The following is a 25878-nucleotide window of genomic DNA, read 5'->3' as shown; positions in this document are numbered from 1 at the left end:
ACCTATTGAGTAATAATGCTTGTTTTTGGTATTTCATCGATGTAATGGAATTGGAAACGCAAGGCTCGTTACTGACCGCGTTCAACGAATAAATGCAAATCCTCCGAAAACACCTTTCACACACAATACCAACATCGACACCAATGTCGTTACAGTTTCACGCTCGGAATGAAATAATTTTATGAAATTATACCACGCTATAAGATTAAAAAAAAATGAAGTCATTCGTCAAAAGATAAAAGCGAAATAAGGAAATGTGATCTATTTATATCGATGATAATGTTTCTATCCATGAAATTCTTTTGCCACCCAAAATTGTCCAAGTAAACGAAATAAATGCAATTGAAACACTCGAATTAAAGATTGTGTTTATAGGTTTATTAATATAATAATAATATAATCATTAAGAATAAGTTTTATACCATTCCCATACATTACAATTACGAACTGATTATTTGCTTCGGGTTTCTACTGTGTACATTCATTCAATTTTTGTTTTATTATCAGTTTTTGATAAATATACGCTCGCAAAAACACACAAAAAATATGTCTAAATTATGTAAACTAACAAAATGCATTCTTTTTGTGGAAATGTTTTTGAAAAAAGAGAAAACTGTTTAATTTTATTTTTTTTGGTTTTTTGTGTTTTTTTTTTCTTCTTTTTTTTTGTATAATATGTAACCATTAACCTTTAAATATGTAAAATGTAAAATATATGATGGTGTATGTATATAATTTATTCATTCTTTTTTTGTAAATTTTAAGTATCATTGAAATTCTCTGATATTCTGATGTGATTCTTCTCAGAATGAGAATTTAGTTTTTTTTATTTATTTAGATCAAAGTGCCACTGATTTTTTTTTATTATCTTCTTTTTTCAATCAGGAGATTTCGATATAAGTATAAAGTCAGCAAACGATAAAAGAAATGTTTCCTGAACAAAATGCAAAAACCAAAAAAACGTAGAAAATAAATCGACCGCTAAAATAGTTTAACGCACGTTTTTTTCTGTCTTTTTATTTTCTTGCATTTTTGATCATGTGCACGTTTATCTCAGAGTATTCAAGTATTTAAAAATGGAGGAATTTTGCATATTGAATTCCCATTTTCATTTCAAAATCAATGTTGTTGTAGATATTGTAAATGTGGCAATTTGAGTTGCAATTGGTTATAACATTTGAATTTAAGTGGTCTCTAGTGACCCAATTGTTTTTTTTTTGTTACTTTTCTTTTCGTCACCATTTTAAATGTTATTCAATAATAAATGTGTATATATGCGATATAAAAAGAATTGTGAACGAATGAATATCCTCTATTCAAATGTAGCATTCCTATAACAAGTACCTATGAATGGTGTTACATTTTGATAAGGATTTGGGAAAAAAATAGGCGATATTCAAAGAAAAATTGAGTAGTGACTATGTGTTTTGTATCTTTTTTTCTTCTTTTTTTTAAACTTTTTTTTTTGGGATTAAGAGTTTTTTTTATCGGTGTTGGAAAATTAGTATACACTATAGTGTTTAAATATTGGTTTTTATTGAGTTTCAAAGCTAGGAAAAACGTATTCGATTCATCGAAAATATCTGACATTGAAATCAATCTTAAAATGTGTATCAGTTTTAAATTTGCTCTTTATTGTTTCTCTGCCGTTTTGTTGTTGTTGTTTAATTCATAAATTTAATGTATTCAGAGGTTCTTTTTTTTATTACAAATGGAGGCACACACATTAAATTTATTCACTAGTTTATCTTCTCATTGGTATTTTTTTATGTTTAAATATACATAACAACAAGATCCGGAACAAGAGGATGAAACAATTTACTTGCCCAAGTGGAGTGTTCAATAAAACAAAACAACGGAAAAGATGTCTATAGGCGATGCGCTGATGTTGACAATTTTCGATACTTTTCGTCGGCATAAATTACACATTTAGCAAAATATCGTGCAAAAAACAACGAACGCCGCCGAAAAGCATTGTAAATTGTTGTTATTTACAACAGTGCACCACATATAACATTCTTCACCGCATGATTGCTATTGAGCTTTGTGCTTAATATTCAAAATGTAAATAAAAATGTATTTTTCTTTTTTTTGCTTCAAATGAAAGTTATTGTTCTATCTCAAATTCCATTAACATCGGTACCAGAAAATTAAGAATCGAAACAACAAAAGCAAAAATTTCTTGCTTTCGATTTCTAAAGATAAAGATTCAACAACCAATGTTTTAGTTTAGTTTCTCTGTCTTTTGTTTAAAGCATTTTTCATTTGAATTTCTCTCTTGATATTTTCGGTTAAATGAAAATGTAACGCGCATCAATTTGTTTCATTGAATTGTTCAAAAGTCTAAGTGTTATTATCAAAATTGTAATTCTGCCTTACAGTCTATGATTTGAAAATCAATAAAATCAAAATAGCTTTGACCGAGTTTAATTTAGCATTTTGATTCATTTATTTGCAAGAGTTTCAAAGTAATTTTAAAAAAACCATAAGCAAAACTATTTATCAGTTGTTGATGATGGCATTTTGCTTGGAATTTGTTGAGTTTTTGTTTATGTAAGAATAAATCGTTTTTTGTCTCTTTTTTCAAGTATTTGTTTTCTTTTTTTTTATTTTAAATTCGTCACGACACAAGGAAGTCCTAAGACACAAAGTATAAATAAATAATGGTTGTTTTCATTTAGTTCATTCAGTAAAATTTAGTGTTTTCGATAGACTTAATAAGTTTTAAAAAAATACATATTTCCATTTGGTGTGAAAAGTTAGATTAGAGGTTGTGTTAGGTGTTAGGACTGGCATCAACAAAAAAAATTGAACGAAATTTTTTGATATTAAATAACAAATGTATTGGCGCCACGATATGTGCAGTGCACTCATGCTTGCATTGCATTTGAGACGAATATGAATTTTTAGCGTTTACCATTCAGTAAAATGCGTTCGTTTCAATTTTGTGTATGTGTGATTTTTATATGGAACAACATTGAAAATTTGTGGCACAATAATGTGTAATATCCTAACATCTAAACATAAAGCCGTTCTAATGATTATCTACGTTTCGATTTTTTTTTTTTTCATTTTCTCTTCCCTAAAAATTGTCATACTTTCGTAAAAGAAATTTCGAAGTCAGTCACCCGCCTGCAATCATCACGAGCGACATCGACTACATACCAAAAAGTTTTTTTTTCTTCATAAAATCAAAACTGCATAAGAAATCTTTTTATCATTTATGTCATTTGTTTAAAAAATATTTGGCATTCTCAATTTTGAGTGTATATTTTTTGTTTTGCTTTGGACACGGAATTCCGATCAACAATCATTGCATTTTATTACACAAATTACTTTTTTTTTAAACAATTTTAAATTAAAACACCATTTTCATCATGCTTATTTAATAACTACTATTAATTGTCCAATGATTCAACATAAAGTGTTCGTTAGCATATCGTATTTTACATAAGAGAGCAGTAGGTCTAGAGACGAAATGGAAGTATTGAAAGAGAATGTGACATCAGTAAATAGAAAAAGAAAACTTCAATCTTTTTTCATAGCCAAATTCATCGTGTTTTAGTATGTGTTCCATGCGTGTGTGTGTGTGTGTCTGAAATCACAACCATTCAACATCTTTTCATTATTTCTGTGTTTTCACTAATTTTGAATTGCTTTTTGGTTCTAATAATGCGAATTGGTTAAAGCTCGTGAGTTTATTCATTCAGTTAAATTTAAATGACACAAAATCGAATTGGTTTTTAAAAAATATAATAATTTTTACTTTTGTCAGAAATCCAATAGTTGGTTTTGTATCTTGAATATTCATGAAACCTGATTTTAAAGTGTGTTTTGGTTTTTTTGTGTGAAACGAAAATATTTATAGAAAAGGACAAATTGCATGAGTATTTTTTTTTTTGTATTTTTGTTTTCTATCGTTTATTTATTTTTTTATGTTTCATTTTCTTTGTTTATCTGTTTTCTAGCTGAAGATTATTGATTGATTCGACTGTAATACTTTAACTATGATATTAAAAAGTCGTTGATATTTTGAGGTGAATTGGGAAATATTGTGCCAACAATGGCAAAGCCAAAAAAAAACCGAAATAAATTTTTGTTTGTTTTAAAAAAAATCAAACAATTGATATATTTCAATCAGGAAGACACATGAGAAATGTTCGTTCGTGCTTGGATGAATGTGGTTAAACTTTTAGTGCCGCTTCGTCTGTCATCATATCAAACATGTGTGTATATATGTAAAATGTGGCAACGAAGTGCTCTGAAGTGTGTTTTTTGTTTAAGCACGCATTAGATTATTCCTTTTTTTTTGTTGTTGATAAATGTATTAAAAAGGTGCGCAACAGCGTCAAAATCCTTAAAATAAAGTACATCCTGTGGCCCTCTATCTAAAAATGGCTAATTGTAGATTTTGATTGCAAACCCTTTCCCTTTCTCTCCCTCTCTCTCTCTCGCTCTCTCTCGTTTGTCACAATTTTTTTATTCCCATTTAATGTGATGGGAGTTCATCATTTTGAAAATTGTCTGCATTTTGTTTTAGAACTATTATTATCGATAAATATATGTATATTTAATTAATTGATGGATGGAATGATTATAATTTTGTTTGTTGTCGTGAACGAAAACATGATTCAAAATGTATAGATGGCAATGCACTAGTTTTCAAATGGAAAATATCAAAGTTAATGACAACATAATGTCAAAGCAACGAATTATTTTATTTAAATAATTAAAATTGCCCCCAAAATAAATCATGCCGTCAAATGCTTTGCAATGATATTTAATTTTCGCCTTGACTCCAAGCATAATTACAACTCACGGAAAATAGCGTGTAAACTTAAAGGTAAATAGGATATAACGGGATTTTTTTTCTTCATTTTCTTCAATCCGGGTTTATTTGTATTGAATCTGTTTCACCATTGTATCATCTTCGAACGGACAAAATTATTTCCGTCATTCCGATTCATTGAAGATCCTGTCTCATTTGACTTTTATTGAATGGTTAAGGTTTGTGTAAATGTAAATATACTGTTTAATTTGATCCTATGTATTTGCATATATATTTGTAATTATCATATAATTTAGGTTGTATATATAGTTCATTTATAGTTAATTAGCACTGGGATACGTTTATCGGCGATAGGTTTTGTTTTACCTATTACGTTTTCAATGGCATTCCATCTACTGTATCAAGTAGTTTCATGCACGTATCAATTGCATCCCTTGTTACGCGCTCCGAATGGCCCTTGTGTGCAAATTTTCCCATTTTTTTGTTTTGTTATTGTTTTTTATTGAATAAAATCGAAAAATTCGTCTGTATTGGTAAAATGTCCTTTGGTGAATCTACCTTTCTTACAGATAATGCTTTTTTTTTTTAAAGTTCAAGTGTCAAGAAACATACGATTTAATTGTGAAAATGTTGTGTGTTTTCTTGCTGCACTTCATCTCCTTGTATCATCTCCAATTATTTCGTTAGTACTTTTTTTGTATTCATTTTTTTTTTGTTTTCAGCGATTATAAAATGGAAGCCAGTGTGAACTACGGCCTAGATAAATGTTTGCTTGTCTAAATGAAAGCAATATAACAGTTGAAATTTTGTTCAAAATATCTGTTTTGTTCGAACAGTGGCTGAGTTTGTGTTTGTAAATTTTGCATTTCTTGTGGCGCACACCAATAAAAAGAGTTTAAAAATATTGCTTTCATAGAATCTGAATCATTTGCCATTGACTAGTGGACATACAAAACATAAAATTGCGTATTGTGGCCACACTGTTCATTTGGTTTTTTTATCTCGGTTTTTGTATATAAAATCAAGGGAACAATTGTCTGAAATCAATACTAATTATCCAAAGCCTCAATTAAATAACAAGTAAGCAATAGTATTGGCATTTAAAACCTAAATGCATGTAGACAAATGTTTACGAGTAATATCTGATATCATAATAGGATTGTAATTCAACTCGCATCACCTTAGTCAATTGTCGTATTTTGAATAAATTAAAGCAGGCTTCGGCTGACCATAACCATTTAATGCTCGAACATTTTAATCGATGACGGAATTAATTTCCACTGTCTCGACAGCATCTTGTATATGTAAATATGGTCAGCCTACAGATCATCATCATTTTTGATCACATTTACACATAATCATAAGCAATAGTTTAATTAGACAATCATAATAGTAATTGATAGACGAAAACCGTAAATATACATATATGTGTTTTGTATATATATAAATGAACAATTTTATTGAGAATTGTGCAGTTGATTCTCTGGCTGCACGCTAAAATCGTATGAATATAGTTTCATGTATAATAAAATCATAAATAGAAATATGACCAAAAAAATATGATGGCACAAAATTTGTTATGACTTAGACGCTGTTTTGTTTTGGCTCATGTGCAGTCAGTATATCAATTCATCACATTTCATATGTGTTTTTTTAAATGTGCTTCGATTTTTGTCTTTTTCCATCATTCACTTCATTTCTTCATATAAACAATCATTCTTCCTTTTTATTGTAAGTACATGCGTTATCGAGATTTTGTCTATTTTTTTATTGTAGATTTGTTTGGATTGGATTTCTTTTTTTTAAGTCTATGTAAATGCATAAAATATAAATAATTATTATAATAGAACGAGGATTTTTTTGTCTTTTTCATAATGATGTCTAAAGAACTTGTAATTTGTTTTTAAATGTCCTTTTTTAGCATTTTTAGCTCCCTCACTCTCTCTCTCTCTCTCTCGCCCACTCTCGTCCTATTGGCCACATTTTCTCTTTCATATTTGCCAAAATGCAGCAATATAAACTAAGAAAATAATTTTAAGGCTATTTGTATATCATTTACGATCTCAATTGCAAAGCTAAAAAAGAATCATGTTTTTTTTGTTCACTAGATTTCATTTAAGAAGATTTCTGAGGATGTTCTAGTGTTGGTTTGTTATCATTTTGTTTTATCGAAGGTGATAACATTGAGGAAATTACGTGTGTATGTGTGTTTGTGTATATATTTAAAGATAATTGCAATTAGTTTTGTTTTTTAACTTGATTGCTCCCATTCACGATTTTCGTGTTACATTAAATCGTACGTATGTAGTAGTTGGTTTTCACTTTATTCGATGTAATAGATGTAGTTAAAGACAGGAATTGAAAAAGAAATCCGATCTTTAAATATGGTGGAGACGAAAGAATATTTAAAGAAAAGTTGAATTTGAAATGGGAAGTATATAAAGTGAAAAGTCGCGAAAATCTTGCGACGAATATACATTTATTGCTGTGTGATTTCATTTCGGTTTTGATATGTCACATGAAAGACGAAAAATGATGAACATTATTTGTACATTATATTTTATTGCATTTTAACATAAAAATAATTACCATCTATACCTAAATATCGTCAAGTTCACGGAAAAAACATACAACTTAAAAGAAAAGTCAATCAAAAATACAAAATTAAAAAACAACCAAAATTCGTTTTTTTTTTTCGTCAAAATATAAATTTTAATGAAATCAGTTGGAGAGGGCAATAATAATAATAATAATAAAAGGGGGAAATAAATGTTAATTGAGTTAAATTGTAAATATATATAATAATTTGATATTATGGAAAAATATCTTGATTTGCTCTGTGTTTCTCTCTTTCTCATTCATAAATAAGAATCATTTTAAATAAGCGCAATGACAGTGAAATTAGGATTCGTATTGTATTTGTTTATTGTTCCAGTTTCAGACAGAAAACTAAAATCCTAACAAAAATCTCTTCTTCTTCTTCTGTTTTAAATTATCATGTTTTTCCACTCCAATTCATCTCCGTTTTACTTTTCTTGAGGGTAAAAATGAAATCGATCCTGAGCTGTGAATAAGTGTTGTGAGTGTGTGTGGAAATAAACAATGTCTCTTTTATTTCTCGTTTCGTATCACTCATTCATTACTAGGTTTTTAACTCGTTTTGATTTTTCGATGATATTCTAATAAGATGGAATTGCAACCGCTTCGTATAATAATCGTACAGTTCTGTTCATTCTTGTATTTTCATTTGACTTGATTTGAGGTTGTGTGAAACGTAAAGAAAAAAATATCTTCTATACAACAGAGAAAAAAACCCCCAAATAAAACACTTATTAAAATATATCTATTTATAATATGACTTTGTTTTGTCGTATTTTGTGTTTCATCTCAACGATTTTGCATCCACATTCGCGATCTTTTTTTTTTTCATTAATTTGGTGATGTAAAAAAAAAACAATCTTAAAATGAGACATGCACATTTCTTCCATTGAATAAAAGGTGAATTGATTTACAAAGTGGTAAAATAGTAATTCTAGTGGAAAAAAGAAATTGCTTATGATTTGTTGTTTGTTTTGCTTGTTTCGGGATAAGTACTTTTATTTCTTGTAATTGTTTTTCTCATCATCATTTTGTGTATATATGTTGGTGCAAATATAGAACCGAAAAGTAGTATATATATATATTTTTATTTTTTTAAGAGGAATTCAGCGCATTACCCTAAGAGGAACACATGTGGCTCGTGCCATCCAAACTACAAGTCTATTTTCTTTTGGTCTGAAAAACATTAGGAATCTTTTTTTCTGTGTGATTTTTTTTTCATTCTCAATCATTTGAAATGAGATGGGCTCCGTATTTGAGCAACATATAGTATATATTATGTTAAGGTAAGATAAAACCTGATTTGATAGGTAATTTAAAACAGACAGTGACATTTAGCCAACGAAAAAAAAAGAGATTGATTACGTTTTTTTTATCGATATATTCGCATTGAATCAAAGTATGAAATTTATCATTCATTTCCTTTGTCTCATGTTTGATGTCTCTTCATTTTTCACAATTTTTTTTTTGTATATATGTTTAATACTACTTTCAATATAGATATTTTATATGTAAATTTAAGGCAAAAATATCATCAAATATACCTTCGGATTGTTTTTTTAAATTTCAACTCTCACTCTCATTACAAATATTCTGATCATGTTACTTAAATATGTTTTCATGTTTTCAATACCATTTTCTATCAAACGAAGAGTGGTTATGTTCTTGAGAGGATTTTGGCATTAAAAAATGAATTCATATTCAGCGTAGAACATTTGCAATGGGAATCAATGTGTGTATATATAAATATTATTAAAATTGTGAGTAAGTGTGTGTGAATCGAGTGAATTGTCCAATTGAATGGATTCACAATGTGTTTGCTTGATGTGATTGCATGGAGCGTTGCAAAGCAAAATTAAACATCCAAAAAACTGTTTTTGTTGGAATTATTTTCTGCTTTACATCTAATCGTCCATGTTTTTAACGAATTTATATGCCTTGTTCATGTATTCAGATATTTTGTGTTCGTAATACTTCAATTTTATTGTGTGTGTGTCAGGAATTTTACTTTAAATGCAATACACTCATTGTCTTTTCCTTAGTTCAAATGACTTCGTTTTTATTTTTTTTATTTTTTTGTTTAGCCTGCTGTTTTGTTGTTGTTGTGTGTTCCTAAACATACATAAAAATTACATGTAATATGATTTTTAAAAATAATTGTATATATGCGCTTAACCAGCTATTATTAAGATTATTACTTTTTGTCTCTCTCTCAAAAACAAAAAGGAAAAACGTTATTTAATATAGTTATTTGACTTATTTGGGATCAGTTTGCAAATGTTGCGACGACTGGCCAAATAGAGGAAAAGAGCATGTTTTTTTTTTAATTCTTTCTTTAAATATTGTGATATTATGAATTGCCTTTGATGTTGTGTGAAAGTGATATTTCAAACATTCTAATATGAATGTGAAAAAAGAATTTCATCTTCATTAGCTTCCCATACCGTTCCTATCGTATGCGACAAAATTTGCGATTTTTTTATATTTAAACATTAAAATTCTTATAGAGTTACATTTTTTTTGGCGCTGGCACTTTTTTTTTTTTTTGTTGTTTTTACAAAGGAAAAATTTGAAAAATTCTAATTTAGTTAGCGATATAATTATCGATCACAAAAGAAAAATCATGGTTTCACGAAGCACAATTGGGTGTACACGATGTGTGTAGCACAGCTAAGGGAGAGTATCAAAAAGATAAAATCACCCAAACAAATGAAATACACATCTTAAAAACGTTTCTTCTTTCACATACAACTACTACTCATATTCATTTAATTAAAAACATTTTCTACTTTCCTCACTTCATTACGTCGCAAATCATTCGATCCCATATTTTTTATAGATTTTATTTTATTTTTTATTTTTTTGTAAGGCTCTAAATAAGATATAGATATTTTTGTTTTATTTCTGGATAATAACTGACACATTAATAAGTTAAAAAATAATCAGTACAGGGAAATTGATTTCGATTTGTTGCTCTGAGTTACGAAAATTGTGCCGGTTTTCTTTTTACGTAATATTCAATCCTTTTTCGCCGCATTAATTGCATAAATGCACTGATTCTGGGCGCATTGAAACCGCCAGAAAATATAGAATCGGTGAAAAATGAAACAGAGTTTCCAGTGGCAATTCGTATATGTTTTCTTTTTTTTTTTGTTTTTTTCATCAATACACAGCCTATTGGTTTCGATGAATAGATTAATTGAAAAAAAAAAGATTGCAACGACAACAAAAAATTTACGATCAATTCTGGTATCTAAATTCTATATATTAGAAAAGCATTTTGGCGAGAGAGCATTTTAAGTGTGATTTCTGTCGCTAAAAAGTTGTGGAACAATAAATATGTTGATGTGAAATTAGAAAAAAAAAACCGAAATAATCAATTTTTTTTACAAGTGGTTGTGGTACAAGTAGATTTTAAAGTGATTTCATTTTACATTGTTATTGCTTCTCATTCCATATTTTGGCGGCCGTGGATTTTCAATTGAATTTTGGTATATTCCCTAGTTTAAAATGCAATTGCGTTTGCTTTTCTACTTTTCTATTCACACTGTGGCTGATTATCTTTTCTTTTTCCTTCCTTCGTCTTCTTCTCTTCGCTTTTTTTTGTTTGTTTGTCTATTTGGGCATACAATAAAAAAAATTATCTCTGATTTTTATTTGCAAATAAAAGAAACGTAATTTGACTTTATTTTAGATTTCAAAAAAAAGCGTAAAACAAATAATCACATGTTTTTCTTCCACACATAAATATAAAATGAAGAAGAAAAAAATCGGAGAAGAAATAAAAACAACAAAAAAAAAATTGATTGAAAATAAAATAAAAGGCATGAAAAAAAATCTAAATAATAAAAAAAGAAAAAAAAAGGAATTCTATCAAAGGATTCTATCGACACGTATTTTCCGTGTGGGCTTGTTATTTCTTTGTGTGTAAAAAGTATCAACTAAAAGCGTGTTGGATTTCTGTCACTTCTTCTAATCTTAAATAGGTGTATATGTAACGTAATAAAAAGGTTATTTCCTCCCTCCCGCTCTATCTCGCTCTCTTCTATCATTTTACCCTCTTCGCTCGCCTTACATATATTTACTTAAAAGATAGATTCTTTTTTTGTTTGTCATATTAATTAACATTTTGCATCGTTCACAAGACTCAATACCGATAAAAATGACATCGGTCATAATAAAGGAGTCGAACGATATCTTTTCTTTTTTTTAGTGATAAAAATATCATTTTACATTGTTTTCACTGAATTTCGTTTGCGATTTTTTCATTGTGTTTTTTTTGTTTTGTTATTATACCTTAGCCAATAAATTACAACTTAATGCTTTTTCGAAAAAAAAAAATAGTCATTGGAATCAAAAATGGTAAAAATTACCAATTTTTTAAAAAATTACACTGGCAAAAATGTACGTTTGTTTTTAACTTCTAAAAAAATAATGATAAAAATAAAATAAAAGAAAAATAGCCTATTAAAGGAAATAATTTAGTCATTAATTAACAATATCCTAAGCGTTCCTAACAGCGTTTTTGTTTTCAATTTTTTTTTTCAATCTGTCTTTAGTCCTGTGTAAAAAGTTTCCATGAGAAATCAAATTAGCCTCTCTTCGAAATCGAGAGAATCAAAAACAAAAAAAAATGGAAAGTGAAAAACATTCAAAAAATGGACTTTTAGTTTCAATGAAAATTGAAAAGAAATTCCCTTGCTCTGTTTGCATTTTCTTATTTTCAATCTTTGATTTGGGTTTCTCTTTTTTTTGCGCGATTCCCGGAATTTCAATCGAATTTCATAAAACTGTTTTTGCTTTCTCTTCTTTCGCTTTTTTTTTGGGTTGTCAACGATTTTCAATATTTTTGTAAATTTTTTTATGATTTTTTTTCTAAATAGATTTTTAAGGTTCATCTAAAATTAAAATTTCAACAACTAAATTGAAAAAAATGGTCTTTTGTTATCATTATTATTGGTTTTAAGAGTCCATTTTTAGTTTTGCTTTTCAGGTTGATGCACATCAATTGGCATTTGATGCAATAATTCCTAATTATATTCAGCACAATTCATTTTTTTTTGTTATTCTATTAATTTTTGCTTTGATATTCGAAAGTAAAAGGAAAAAAGGGTAAATTTTTTACGAGTAAAAAATAAACACAGATTCACTACGCAAAAAGGTGGCGCGTGAATGCGTTTAAAAATAACATGTCCCTTAAACGCCGAAAAAAATTCGTATATTTTTTTTTGTTGTATATGTATATAATATACATCAATGCTTCTCTGTCTTCTCATCATTATTATCCATATTCTTTATCTTCATTAGTTTTCACTTTTTTCTTTCCTTTCTCTTTGCTTATTTTTTTGTTATAAGTTTCCTTATAATATTTTTCTTTTTGAGCATTTGTTTTATTTCTTGTTCTTCTCTATAAATTAATCAATGAATTCTACACTTCAACGATGAAAAACACAATCACCTACTATACACAAGTGTATAAAGATTTGATTTTTTAATTAGTTCTTCGTGTGTGTGTGTGTTTCTCTGGCGCTTGAAATTCTTTGTCGCTTATTTTCTATTCATTCTTTCTCTTGTTTTGTGTATAATATTTAGAGCGTGACCGTAAAAAAATGGCCACAAAATAAAATCTTTCTGTTTGGATAAAATAGTATAATAATTTTACTTAAATTAACCCGAAAAAAAGAGAATTAAATAATAAAGTAAAAAGGTGAACAACAAATTCCAAAGGGATGAATCATTGTACGAAGCGTTGAATTTTAAATACATTTCGTTCTTTTTTTTTTTGTTTGAGTTTCTTGGCAAATGCTCGTCAATTTGATATTTTGGGAAAAAAACAAACAAATGAAAAACACGCCAAAAATCCAAGGAATCCAAAAGTACTTAATAGTTAAAAAAATTGATTAGTAACATTTAATTATTTTTCATCATGTTTCACTTCAGCAGTTATTTTTTTAAAATACACATGTAAAAATAGTCGAATTTTTATGTTTTTTCGCTTGGTTTTTCGTTAGTTACTTTTGTGTGTGTTTATGATTTTTTTTCTCTTTTTTTGCATTTTTTTTTTCAAGGAGGTCACAAAAAGTTAACTCAGTTAAATAAAATTAAAAAAAAAAAATTTAAAAATATACAGAAAAAACAAACGAAAATCCTACTATTAAAAGGAATACATGAACGTTATCAAGAAAAAACAAAATAAAATAGAAAACAAAAAAAAACCTTAAGCTTAAGAAAAATACGTGAAAGAGTAAATCATTCTGTTCAACTGATTTTTAGATTTTGGCGATGCACGAGAATTTCATATTCACTTGGTTTTTTTTCCCTACTTAAACACGAGATATATATATATATGATTAGATAGATTTATAACAAATGCAGATTGAAATTTAAAGATCGGGTGCACACTAATGTAACTAGTACAAAAAATAAATCTTCGTAAAATGTTCTTTTTTTCTGTTTAAATTCCTAAAAAAATAATAATATTAATAATGATAATAATAATAATAATAATAGAGTTGGATAAAAATGATGTCGCCATGCAACAACAACAAAAAAGTTTTTTTTTTCTTTACTGTCGAACACATTAATCGTTGGAGATTTGCTTCTTTGTCTTCTTCAACAAAACTAATCTATCGCTTGATACTGAGTTAGCGTGCTTTTTTTGCTTTCACCATTTTGCAACTGATGTTTTATTTTGGATTTTTGCTTATTTTGTTTTGCTATAGTGTTCTTGCTTTTCTCTCTTTTTCTTGACTATTTGATTTTGTTTAAATTTTTGTGTGTTTGTGAATGAGTGTGTGTTTTTTTGTTTGTATTTTGTAAAATTACTTTGCATATTTTTGCATGTTTCACTTAATTGATATTTTTTCCTGGTTTGAGAGAAAAAAAAAACCGTAAAATTAATTAAAGAGATCAGTTAAATCAGTTTGGTTTTAGCGTATTCCTTATCAGCGACTTATTGTCGATGTGTTGGGTGTGCTTATGTTTGAGTCGTCGAATCACTGGATGTAAAGCGTATTCAAAACTAAAACATGATGATTATTTTTGGCCAATGTGACCACATAGCCTTCGGATGTAATTTTTAAGCCGCAACAACGTGAAACCTGCCGAGCAAAACAATACAGAACCACATTATTTGAAGTAAAAGAAGACTCGGTACCCAATTCATTTGCAAATTGATCTGATTTGCACATACCTTAACATGTGGACACTCGAATTCCGATTGAAGGATGCCTTCGCGTGAGAAGCAAGCAACATGGAAGCGATTACCGTGTGAATCACCAATCAAAATATCGCCTGCATCTGATATATCGATTCCATTGGGAAAGCACGTAATTTTCTCGTTACCAATGCGATACTTAAATGTGCCGTCTTGTCCAAAGACCGCAACACAATGACCCTTGAAGTCGCACACGTAGAAATCGGTACCTTTGAACATAAGCAAATTCAGACGTCATTCAATAGAATGAAAATCAGATTATGTTTGATTATATTCGATTCTTACCACTGATAGCAATGTCAGACGGTTCACGCATGTGATCACTGCAATCAAACCAGTGAACCAAATCTCCATCTTCAGAGATGACAAAAACAGTTGGAGACACACTGTCCACAGCGACAATGTGGCCTTCGTTTGAAACAGCCAAACCAGCAACAATATCAATGTAACTGAAAATTTATTTAAAAGAAAAACATGATGCTATAATGCTTGCCACCACAAAGATCATAAAACGTAATCTAAAATGTAAATCGAGAGGATAGCACTTACCGAATGGCAATTTTCTTGATGAAATGACCATTTTTGGTGAAGATTTGCATGCGTGATCGTTCATTTCCGCGATCGCAGACCACAAATTTGCTGTTCGATCGCATTACAGCTACTTTTCTTGGATACCACAATTGGCCCTCTTCTTTACCCGGAACACCGAATTGCATTTTGAATGTACCATCCTTTTCAAAGATTTCGATACGATGATTGTTTGTATCAGCCACGATGATTTCTTCGTCGACTCCCAAACAAAAACCATGCGGTGAATTGAATTGAACGCGTGCTGGTCCCAGACTACCAAATTTGAAGCGAATATGCATCGGTGTTGCTTTTATGCGGCCCGGAATGTTAACATTGTTCCCATTGAGATTCATGCCATTTATTCCGTTGATTCCATTTAGACCATTGATACCATTCAGGCCATTCAAACTGTTCATATTTTCGTTGATCGAACCAATTGTACCAACTGGTGATGTTGACGATGCAATCGAATAATCCGTTAACAATGACACGCTATCCGGTCGATGATTTGGTATGGCATTTGTACTCATTTCTATTGTTTATTCAACGAAAATAGGAGGTGGCATAAGAAATCATTGCAATGATGAAAGACTAATAGTATGCTTTACTTACCGTTGTTATTGAAGTTTCCAAGTTTGCACAAAGCTTGTATGTTATTAAATGCTCGTTCGTTTGAGATGAGATCGGCCAATGTGAATTGTGGAGCTGGACTATTTTGTGGCGATGACACAATACCATCCGGAATGTCATTTGATTCGACCAAATTGGCCAAACGATGTAAATTGTATTCGGCAATACTTGTGTTCAACGACAATACTTGGTTGCCATTTTGTGTGACAACCGACGATGCAATGGGTGCAATGGGTCCAGTGTGTCCATTTGTTTGGGTGGATGGTTGTTGTACGGCAACTGTATCTGGTGTGAGTGCACTGGGTGGAATTAAAAAGCTAGCACCAATATTCGACATATCACCATCAAATGATGATTGCATTGATGTTGGCAACGAAATTGGGCTGCTGGCCGTAACCGAACCGGTGAGAGCACTCTGAGAGCTATTGCATGGAATGTTTGATTTATTTAATGTCGGTGGTAGACCTGGAAGTGTTGGTGGCGGTGTACTTTCTTTTGGACTTGGTGGTGATGATTCCGTGCGAAATTTACCAAATGCATCGGATGCCAATTGCTCGAATTTTTCCACTTTCGAATCGAATTCAAGTGAAAAGTTCACATCGATCTTTGGTGTGTCGGACATAAGTTGCAAAAATTGTGTGCCAATCATTTTTTTCATGCATAAAAATTCGGTGGCATTTGATGCATTCATCAATTTATTTGAAAATTTGAGTGCTGTTTCCGTTTTTTCAACGCTTTTCTCCACGTTGTGCATCAAATCCATGATTTTTAACTCACGTTCGGAATGCAATCGATCAAGATCTTTGAACGATTGTTCGCGACATTCGTCCAAGATTTTCTTGCAACGTTTGTACGTCTCGGTGATCAAATTATGAGCGGTGTCATGTTGATTTTGAAGTTCAGTCAATGCATTTCCAAGACTGGTTGATGCATCATCACAGTAGCTAATTTTATTTTTGGCCTTAGTCATTAGTTCTTCAATGTCGGTGCGCATAAGCTTTTCGGCTTCGCCAATCAATTCGTAATGATGTTCGGCACCCTTATGGTCACCAACAACACAATCATTACAAACTGGCACTTGACATTTGAAGCAATAATACTTGAGATTTTCGCTGTTGTGCGTGGCACAGAAGATTGGTTTATGGATCGTAACCTTTTCATCGGAACTACGAATGTTATCCAGAATGACAACGTGATGGTTTTCAAAGCAACGCATGTGATGATGAGCATTATCACAACTGGGACATAGAAAATTTGCGCAATTGGTGCAACGCGAAATGGCCGTTTCGGCACTTTTACACGATGTACATTGCAATGCACCCGGTTCCATCGATGACAAATCCAAGATGTTCGTTTGCACATAGTCCGGTTGAAGTGATGCGGCCTTTCCAGTGATCTAAATTCGATTGTGGTTGCAATTCATGTAAAATTGACTTTTGTAAAAGAAATGAGAAAAAAATCAAAAAATACTTACGATAGTTGGTTGACTGCATTCAGGACATTCGATTGAAGTGTTGGCATTCAATGGATCTTCACTCTCTGTGAGCAAACCATCAATGCATTCTTCGCAAAATACGTGTAAACACGACATAACGCGTGGTGAACGAAGCTTCTCCCTATTCACAAAGTGGAAAATACATCGCAATAAATACATTTGGCGCATAATTGGTTGTTGGCATTGAATGTTCAAGGTCAGTGTAACTTACTTGCATATCTTGCAGTATTGATTGGTGTCTTCCAGCAACGAATCAGATTCATCCAATGATCCTTCAATGATGGCTTCGTTGCTATTGCCAATGCCACTGCTGCCGGACGAATTAAGGTCCAATGATTCGAACATCTTGATGTCGTTGATAGTCAATGGTTCAACAATGGTGGTTTCATTGTGTCCATTTAATATGGGCTCGGTTGTTGCAATTGGAGCCGTTGCAACACTGCTGAATATATCGGCCGATGCCATATTGTTTCGACAATCAGAAACAGACGCAGTCTCAATTCAAATCGTCTCCCCAATAACAACAATAGATCTCGCAACTTGCAACCGCTTTTTTAAATTGTTTGTTTTCAAATGTTTTAACCGCACACGATTTTATTTTTAATTATTTATTTTGGATTTAGCTTTGCTGATTAAATATATCCCGTGAGTTTGTCGAAAGTCTATTTTATGTCTTGGTTTGAATGCTTTTAGGATTCGTTTTTTTTGTGTATGTATGTATGTTTGTGTTTGTATATCAGTTAATATGACTAAATACTATACAAGTCCAACAGTTTACGAGCAAAAAATAAAAATCATAAAAAAATAGTATAGTTTTTTTTGTGTGTTCAGAATAAGATCTGATGCGATATTATTAGGATGTTGTTTTAGTATCTCTATTTTTACTTTCTCCGTTTAATACGTTGTGTGTGTGTGTTGTTGGAGCTATGTTTTTGCAGAGTTGCGGTTTTATTTTTAACTAGTTATTATCAATTAAAAATATTTATTGGTTGGTTGCTTTCTCCGTTGCTTTGTTGTTTTTTTGCTCTTCTTTTACTTGTATTTTTTTTTTTAAGTTGCTATGTAATCTAATAAAATTTGTAAAATAATTGCGTTAGAATTTCCCTGTTGCCAAGAACGAACGAACGAACAAAAAAATTAAAATCAATGTATATATATATAAAACTAAAACAATTTGTCAATTTTAATCTCTTTCGTTATCTTTTTTTGTTGTTGTAAATTTGCACACAGTAACTGATTTTGGTTTTTGTTATTATTAATTTCTTTTAATTAGTTTTTTTTTAAATTATTATTTTTTTTTGTTTAAATTTAACTTGATGAATTTTTTTCAAAAGAAAAAATTTCGTAAGCGATTTTATTTGTTTTGTTTTAAATGTCAAAAAGTTTAATGTAGGTTTTGTTGCTGATTTTGGTTGTGTATTTTTGTTGTTGTATTATTTTTTTGTTTGTTTTAAATTAGATCTTTTTTGTTTAGGCCTTTTTTAAATGTAAATATATTTAGTGTACAGTCTTGCCCAAAGTCTGAAAAAGAAGAGTATATAATAATATTAGCATAAAATCATCATAAATTCAAGGTTTAAGAGAAAAAAACATGATTTGAAACATTTGATCGGAAATTGATAGGAAAATAATGAAATTAATTTGGATTGGAGGTGATGAAATGCACGCGATACGGTAATACGAATAAAGTAAATGTAATTGATTGAGAGTGAGATCGAATAAAAAATAAACACGTGGGAATATTGGCAGCCTGTCTCTATAGTTGAAAGCAACAACACTGTCAAAGAGTGACGCCAAAAAAAGAGAAGACACGCTTCCAATCGATCAACAATGAAAATTAACAGCTACAAAAGGAACCGAACTTTTTTTTCATCTCTTCTTCTTCTGTATTGTATTTGATTGCCTGTATGTGTGTGTGCAGAAGCGATTGCCTTGTGCTATGTTATTAGATAGAATAGCGCCAATTACATATATCTAGACATATGTATGCCCTGTTACCATGAATCTAACCTCAAATTAAATATCGCATTTTTATTTCACTTTTAATTTCACACACAAAATTTTCATGTGCATGATAAATAACAGCACACATACAATTGAGAATTATATAGTTTTTTTTAAATTCAGAGTTTGATGCTTTGCTTCGATAAAATCGCTATAAATATTACTATCTAGTTTAATGATGAAACCGTTTATTTGCACGCTAAATTCAATAGCAATTCGAGTTTATTTGGTTCTTTGAAATCTTTTTTTAGAAACACCGTGCTCATTTAATTCATCAAAAATTCATGCAAACCAATCGAAGCGTTCACGTATTCGCAATTAATTCATTTGAAAAATTAATACGGATGGAGTATGTGTGTGTGTGTCTATGGTTCGCGCTCTCACTGTACGTCCAATTGAACGCGATAAGTTGGATGGCGTTAAATATTAATGGATCGATGGAATATAGCAGCTACTATGACGTGTACTTTCAATATTATTTACTCAAAAATTCCTTTGAGTAACGGGAACACAAAACAAAATAGAGAAAAATGTATATATAAAACAATCGTTTTCAATGTCACTGCCCATTGCACGAAAGTGTCAATTCAATTGAAGAAGAACAAAATATGAAACAAAAACTGAATATGCATTTGCCACACAATAAGCCAATGTAATTTGATTACAAATGTAATACGCCGCGCGTACTTCACGTTACTTCATCACACGAAAAAAACAACAACTCATACTCGTTTACACTTCATATTAAATATTAATGTAACCACATCTAAATGACTGTTGTAAAATTGTAGATGCAGAAAATCAAGATAAATAAAAAAATCGAGACGATGTAAAAGAATAATATTGTTGATACCAAAAGCGGAAATAGCTCATAAACTGTGCAATGATACTAGAACAAATAAACATGCACTGGTTGTAATCCATTCAATTCACTTTGAATACTGAACATTTCAATTGTTTCGTGTCTATTTTTATGGCAGCTTATCTTTCTAATGTTTAAACTGAAATTTTTCGCTATACTTTGTCTTTTTGTAGATTCGTTTTGCTTTTTCTTCTTCTTCTTCTCAAAATTTAATGGCGATTCGATATTTTCGTTGCGATACGAATGAAATTCCTTAAAATAATAAATTTTTCTTTTGGCTCGATTTACGCTAAGACTGTTTGTTCGTTCAATAGTTTTGTCTCTCTTTCGCGCACATGCACAATGGCTGTGGTGGCTTTCTCTGACGATGTATTTTCATGGTCGTGAAAAGGAGAAGAAGTGTGTGGAAGAAAACAGGACGACTTTTGTGCAACGACACAGCTTGGTGGTTGGTTTTTTTTCTTGTGTTTGACATTTGTGTGTGCATTCGTAGATCGCGCGCGCAATTGCAACACCATACACACTCTGCCTGTGTGTATATATTCTTAATGGCGCTAATGAATTTTGTCCTTCTAATGGATGGTTTTTCTTTGTTCTCCTTTTCTCTATCTGTCACAAACACAAAGACCACAATTTTATGCTCCTTAATGCATTTTTGGCATTTTCATTGCAAACGGACACGAATTTCATAATATAATTACACTACTCGAATATGGCGCAATAAAAAAAACACGAAACAGAACAAAAGAATGTTCGAGTTTCGCAATCGCATGAAAATTCTGGCAAACACAAGAATCAATTTGCTACCTATAGGTTCTCCATATATAATATATTGTAGCAACTATGTAAGACTATGGCATTTGCTGATTGTTGTTGTAATTTTGTGTCGCGCGCTCTATGGTTCTATGTCATTCTAGTTAATATATATATATATTTTTATTGAAGTGCGCAATGCAGTGATACACTAACAAGAGAGTAGATCACATCATGGAAAATGACATGTATATAAATGGCCATATGTCTATAGATATCGTAATATGTTTGTTGAGGTGTAGTTTTTTTTGCTGTGTTTTCAGCCTTTTCTATGTCAGACACACCATTGGCAATGTAGATGCAGACAGAATGTTCACGCGCGCCTCACCATATTAAAAACTGTGTCCTTGAGCTAGAATCGAAGATGATGAGCCGAATGTATGCGCGAGAGTGAGTGAACAAGAAAGAGAAAAAAATGGAGAGAAAGAGAGCGTGCACAAAAAAAAATGGGGTGAAAAGTCAAGTACACATCTTGAACACGATTTTTGTCCAATTCAAGACACGATTGATGCTCATTGAACCGAAATGTTTCGTTTTTCTTCATTAATATTTTGTTTTCACACACATCATTTCCATCATTTTTGATATGCCTTTATCATCACCACACAAAAAGTAAAAAAAAAAATCAACCCGACAAAACAAACTCTTGATTCGATAATATACTCGGTTTTCGTGCGTATTTTTCTCGGAAATGAATAAACTCTTATTCATCTCGAAATGTGTGTTAAATTAAAAATATTCTTGAGAAACAATGAACGATTTTTTTTTGCTCGTCGGTCGCAGTCACCGCCATCAATATTTTATGCTGTTGTTGTTGTTGTTGCTTTTCGCTTGAAAATGATCTATTCGTTCCTTTTTGCACTGAATTTAATTAGGAAAAAATTCACTTTTCCGTTTGGCGCACTTCAATCGAATGATGTTCAATGTTTGCGTCATAATTTTGATGACATTTTTAGCAAACTATTCAAATTTGTCAACGAAATTTTATGGAAAATTTTTTGCGATAAAATAAATCACTCACCTTTGCCATCACTTTAAAAGTTTTGAAGCGAAAAAAATGGCGTAGACTAAAAAGAGTCAACTCGAATACTGAGCCAGAATCAAATGCTACACATTGCTCGATGTGTGTTTGGTAATGCGCAGAGAAAAATATCGCGCACTCAGAAAACGAACGATGTCAAAAAGAACAAAAAAAAAAAACGTGAGCTCATACAGACATACACAGACGCGCAACGCACACGTACATAATCGCTCACATATACAAATGTTGAGACCATAGTAGCGCCTATGTGTTTATACGAAGAAGCAATGGACAACGGATAGATATAGGCAACGAGGGAAAAAAGCCGGCAAAAATGTCTATTACACAATTCACATACACACTGGTACGCATAGGATGCGTTTAATGACGGACTAGAACGTTTTTTTGTTGAAAAAAAAAAGTTTTTGTCTTCTTACCTTAGAGATATTGTTGATCCGATGTGATTTTTACGATTGATTTGTGTTGTGTAATTGGTCATGAGGATAGCATGGATTTGATTGTAAATTGTTACACTTTGTATGGTTTCACAACGATATCACTTATTGAACAGCATTTGACGCTTTAAAAAAAACGCGGACAATGTGGAAAACACGTTGTGCTGATACAGAAGCGATACTTCGAAATGAAATCGAATTGGGATATTTTGACACATTGAATGACATTTCTCGCAATTCTGACACTGAATTTTACATTGTTTTATGTAGACTGACAGTTCCTTTATACAAACGTTAACTTTGAATTTGCATCATTATTTTTATGTTTATCTCATTAGTGACTGAAGAAAAAAGAAATAGAATTTAAAAATGCAATCGAATTTAAATGCGTTGATGCGATTGCACCAATCCAAAGGGGTTCGTTACAATATTGAACTGCTAACATGGAGCCATAAAATGGATTTAATTGCCATGAGCAATGACAAAGGTAGCAAAATGAAAATCAGTAGCAAAATGATTATTACAATTATTGTCTGTGTTAATAGGTGAAGTCATTGTACAGCGTCTAAATTTACAAGGACTTTGGACTCAACCACCACCATATGAAGACGCCAAAGTCTGTGGCATTAGTTGGCGACCTGATGAACGAATACTTGCCATCGGTAAAAATTGTTTCTTCCACTTTTAGATGTATTTTGATGAACGCGTTATGAAAAATTTAAATTTCCCTCCAATTATTCTCAAAGGTTACAACAGTGGACGCGTCATTTTGGTAGATGTGGAAAATCATCAGGCTGTTCATACGCTCGAACTGAAAAGTGAAATTGTCTCACTAAATTGGACTCAAAACACAAAGGAATCTTATGATGATTTTGATGACTTGCAAGGCAATACAAAATTGGTAACAACAACCATCGGCTTCATCTTTGCGGTGAAAAAGTTATAATAATTTTTTTGTTTAAATTTTCAGTTTGCAAATGGTCATAAAGTTTATTTGCCACCGTTGCCGAATTTCAGTTCCCTCACATCGAATACACGGAAAAATGACTACAATTGCCATACACAGTACGCCACACGAGTGTTCAATCTGTTGATGGTTGGACTGAAATCGGGTGTGGTGCGTTTGTTTGTTTTCGGTATGTTGCCGTGTGGTCAGATAAATGTAAAATCGGTGCTTGGCGTCAAAGGTACCGAAGATTTTAATCTGTGCGACATGAAAATGAGCAGCGATTTCAATACGATCTTCGTTTTGGTTCGGCACAAAAACAAACTGCGTCAATTGGCCTTTCAAAATCCACTTTACTCAGAGTCAACCGTGTCATTGTTGAAGTTGGCCACGCAATATGGATACATTGTGAATACGTTGGCATACATTGAAGAAGTTGTTCAATGCATCATTGAAGGTTTGTTCATCATTAAACTGAATTGTTAATTGAGTAAATTAAATGTTATTGTTATTTTGAATTGTTAATTATTTAAAGCTTGGGAAACGGCCCTCCTGGAGATGGATCGAAAATTAACAAATTACGTAAACTCTCGGCCGGACGGTGTTGTCTCTGCTGATTTTCTTGAATTGCTATTATTTGGTTATGCGCCCGATCCATTGGTGAAATTTTTAACGAGAGATCTCACCGATAAAGGCATGAAAAAACTTGGCAATTCCATCGAAATCACTTATTCAACCATTCAACAATTGGTCATTCGACCGTTGCACACAGCCATATTGAATCTTTCGTATCATTTAAACTACTTGAAGGGAATGTCAAAGAATACATATTATTATAAGGTAATAATGCATTTTGAATCGATTCACATTTCTTAAAATACATAAAATGTATGAATTGTAGGATTTATTAGGCGCAATTTCAAGTGAGTCGAGCTTGAAGGCTGGGGCGTTTCTTATCAAATCATTGGAATTGCAACAGGTGATCGAGCAATCAAATCGTGATTTTAAAATATTCTGGGGTTGGTTGTACGGCGTTATTGTTCGTCTAATGGAAGAAGCCGTACCGGAAGATGTCGCCGCCGTTTCACAACAAGACACCATTTATTTGGCTGAATTTCTCAACACATTCGATGAATATTGTGAAATTGACCATGGTGAATGATTTTTCTGTCTCTTTCTACCTTTTGTTCTATATTAATCCGTTGAATATCCACTAAATCACTTAACCTCATTTCCAGATGATCGCAAAAAACGCAAATTCAATTTGGAACGTGTCGGTCAATATTTGCAAAATCAAAATCTCCAGAAATTGTCACGATTAAGTGTCAATTCTGACTGGGGCAAACTGCTCGAGGAAAATGAGTGTTTGAAAAATTCGAATTTCATTTATCCGCATCACAAAGAATTGTCATTGGTGCAAGAGCACAATAATTTGAAAGACAGTATTCGTCGATTGTTTGAGAAGCCCGATATGCTAATCAGTTTGAAATTGCAAATGGTATACACATTAATGTTGTTGTGGCTATTGCTTTGCAATTTTTTCATTATATGTTTCCGATTATTTTCCGATTACTTATCGATTATTTTAAATTTTATTCTTTTCTTTTGTGATTCTCCCCTTAGGTATACACATTGGATATTTGTGATATAACATATCAAACACATTTGCATTGGCATCAATTTGATTTGGATGAAAAAGGTTCGACATTATTTTCGTTTACCATTGACGGTAAACACATTTACGTCAAGGAATTTATACCACGATCTGAATGTATAAAATTTGCTAAATTTCAATTTCCCGTGATCGAATGTATGGAGAACAATGAGACTGTTGGCAATTCAGAGCTGAATCGTAGATTTCCCGAAATGAAATTGGTGCATACACAATTTTACAATGAAAAAGCCATGTCAATGCTATTTACATACAAAAAAGATAAACCGACGGCCAATTGTTTCGTTCAATTTCCGATTCAACCATTATTGTCACGATTGACTAGTACACGAATTCAACGGCATATTGTAATTGAACCATCGATTCCTGTTATCAATTTACGAGATTTATTAGATCCAGATTTGGTACGACCACTTGATATTAATGATGGTACCACGTTGGCCGTGTCAGGCGGACGAAAAATTGCCACCATTATTTCGATATCACGTAAAAAATTCTATCACTTTGAAATGGAGGTTGATGAAGGCGACTACGACGACGATGATAACGATGGCAGCGACAGTGAGAATGTTGATAATGAAACGGATAACATGACATTACACACTAATGAGTGAACATAAAATTCATAATTGAAATATTCGATTTTAAATCAATTTTGCACCATATTTACATGAATAAAATTCATAAATATAATTGTAATTGATATTATTGGTCATTTTTTTATTATTAAAAATGGGATAAAACGAAATGGATAAAGCTAGTAATGAGTGTACAGACTCTAGTACTTGAAACAAGCGCATTGATTGA

The 25878-nt window shown here is 31.3% G+C and overlaps 2 protein-coding genes and 1 long non-coding RNA gene across 3 annotated transcripts; 1 reads left to right on the top strand and 2 right to left on the bottom strand.

Moving 5' to 3' along the window:
* Positions 1-14189: 14189 nt before the first annotated feature.
* On the bottom strand, positions 14190-18508 carry LOC116344150 (brain tumor protein). The gene is made up of 7 exons (XM_031772576.1): positions 17510-18508; positions 17278-17419; positions 15786-17199; positions 15153-15705; positions 14889-15052; positions 14580-14812; positions 14190-14487 (listed from the first exon to the last, which is right to left on the bottom strand). Exons 1-7 carry the CDS (start codon positions 17761-17763, stop codon positions 14383-14385), a joined length of 2865 nt encoding a protein of 954 aa, XP_031628436.1. The 5' UTR covers positions 17764-18508; the 3' UTR covers positions 14190-14382.
* A 215-nt stretch (positions 18509-18723) lies between these two features.
* LOC116344310 lies at positions 18724-22109 on the bottom strand. Its single transcript, XR_004201400.1, has 2 exons — positions 21999-22109; positions 18724-18819 (listed from the first exon to the last, which is right to left on the bottom strand). It is a non-coding gene; the product is annotated as an uncharacterized LOC116344310 (long non-coding RNA).
* Positions 22110-22730: 621 nt separating this feature from the next.
* On the top strand, positions 22731-25770 carry LOC116343894 (anaphase-promoting complex subunit 4). The gene is made up of 8 exons (XM_031772201.1): positions 22731-22940; positions 22999-23115; positions 23200-23354; positions 23424-23856; positions 23935-24239; positions 24301-24553; positions 24638-24897; positions 25023-25770. Exons 1-8 carry the CDS (start codon positions 22823-22825, stop codon positions 25683-25685), a joined length of 2304 nt encoding a protein of 767 aa, XP_031628061.1. The 5' UTR covers positions 22731-22822; the 3' UTR covers positions 25686-25770.
* Positions 25771-25878: the final 108 nt, after the last annotated feature.

Source organism: Contarinia nasturtii, unplaced genomic scaffold (assembly GCF_009176525.2).
Source record: "Contarinia nasturtii isolate CC-2019 unplaced genomic scaffold, AAFC_CNas_1.1 Cnas_scaffold_1037, whole genome shotgun sequence".
NCBI lineage: Eukaryota > Metazoa > Arthropoda > Insecta > Diptera > Cecidomyiidae > Contarinia > Contarinia nasturtii.
Note: the sequence above shows the minus strand (reverse complement) of the source record. Positions and strands in the feature narration are given on the sequence as shown.

What these genes read in the sequence shown, in the direction of transcription:
- LOC116343894 (XM_031772201.1), top strand. Translation starts at nt 22,823, where the DNA reads ATGCAATCGAATTTAAATGCGTTGATGCGATTGCACCAATCCAAAGGG. An exon ending in TGAACGAATACTTGCCATCG is followed by an intron (nt 23,116 to 23,199) that starts GTAAAAATTGTT and finishes TTATTCTCAAAG; the next exon opens with GTTACAACAGTGGACGCGTC. An exon ending in TGTTCAATGCATCATTGAAG is followed by an intron (nt 23,857 to 23,934) that starts GTTTGTTCATCA and finishes AATTATTTAAAG; the next exon opens with CTTGGGAAACGGCCCTCCTG.
- LOC116344150 (XM_031772576.1), bottom strand. Translation starts at nt 17,763, where the DNA reads ATGGCATCGGCCGATATATTCAGCAGTGTTGCAACGGCTCCAATTGCA. An exon ending in ATCAAGAAAATTGCCATTCG is followed by an intron (nt 15,053 to 15,152) that starts GTAAGTGCTATC and finishes ATAAATTTTCAG; the next exon opens with TTACATTGATATTGTTGCTG. An exon ending in GTCTGACATTGCTATCAGTG is followed by an intron (nt 14,813 to 14,888) that starts GTAAGAATCGAA and finishes TTATGTTCAAAG; the next exon opens with GTACCGATTTCTACGTGTGC.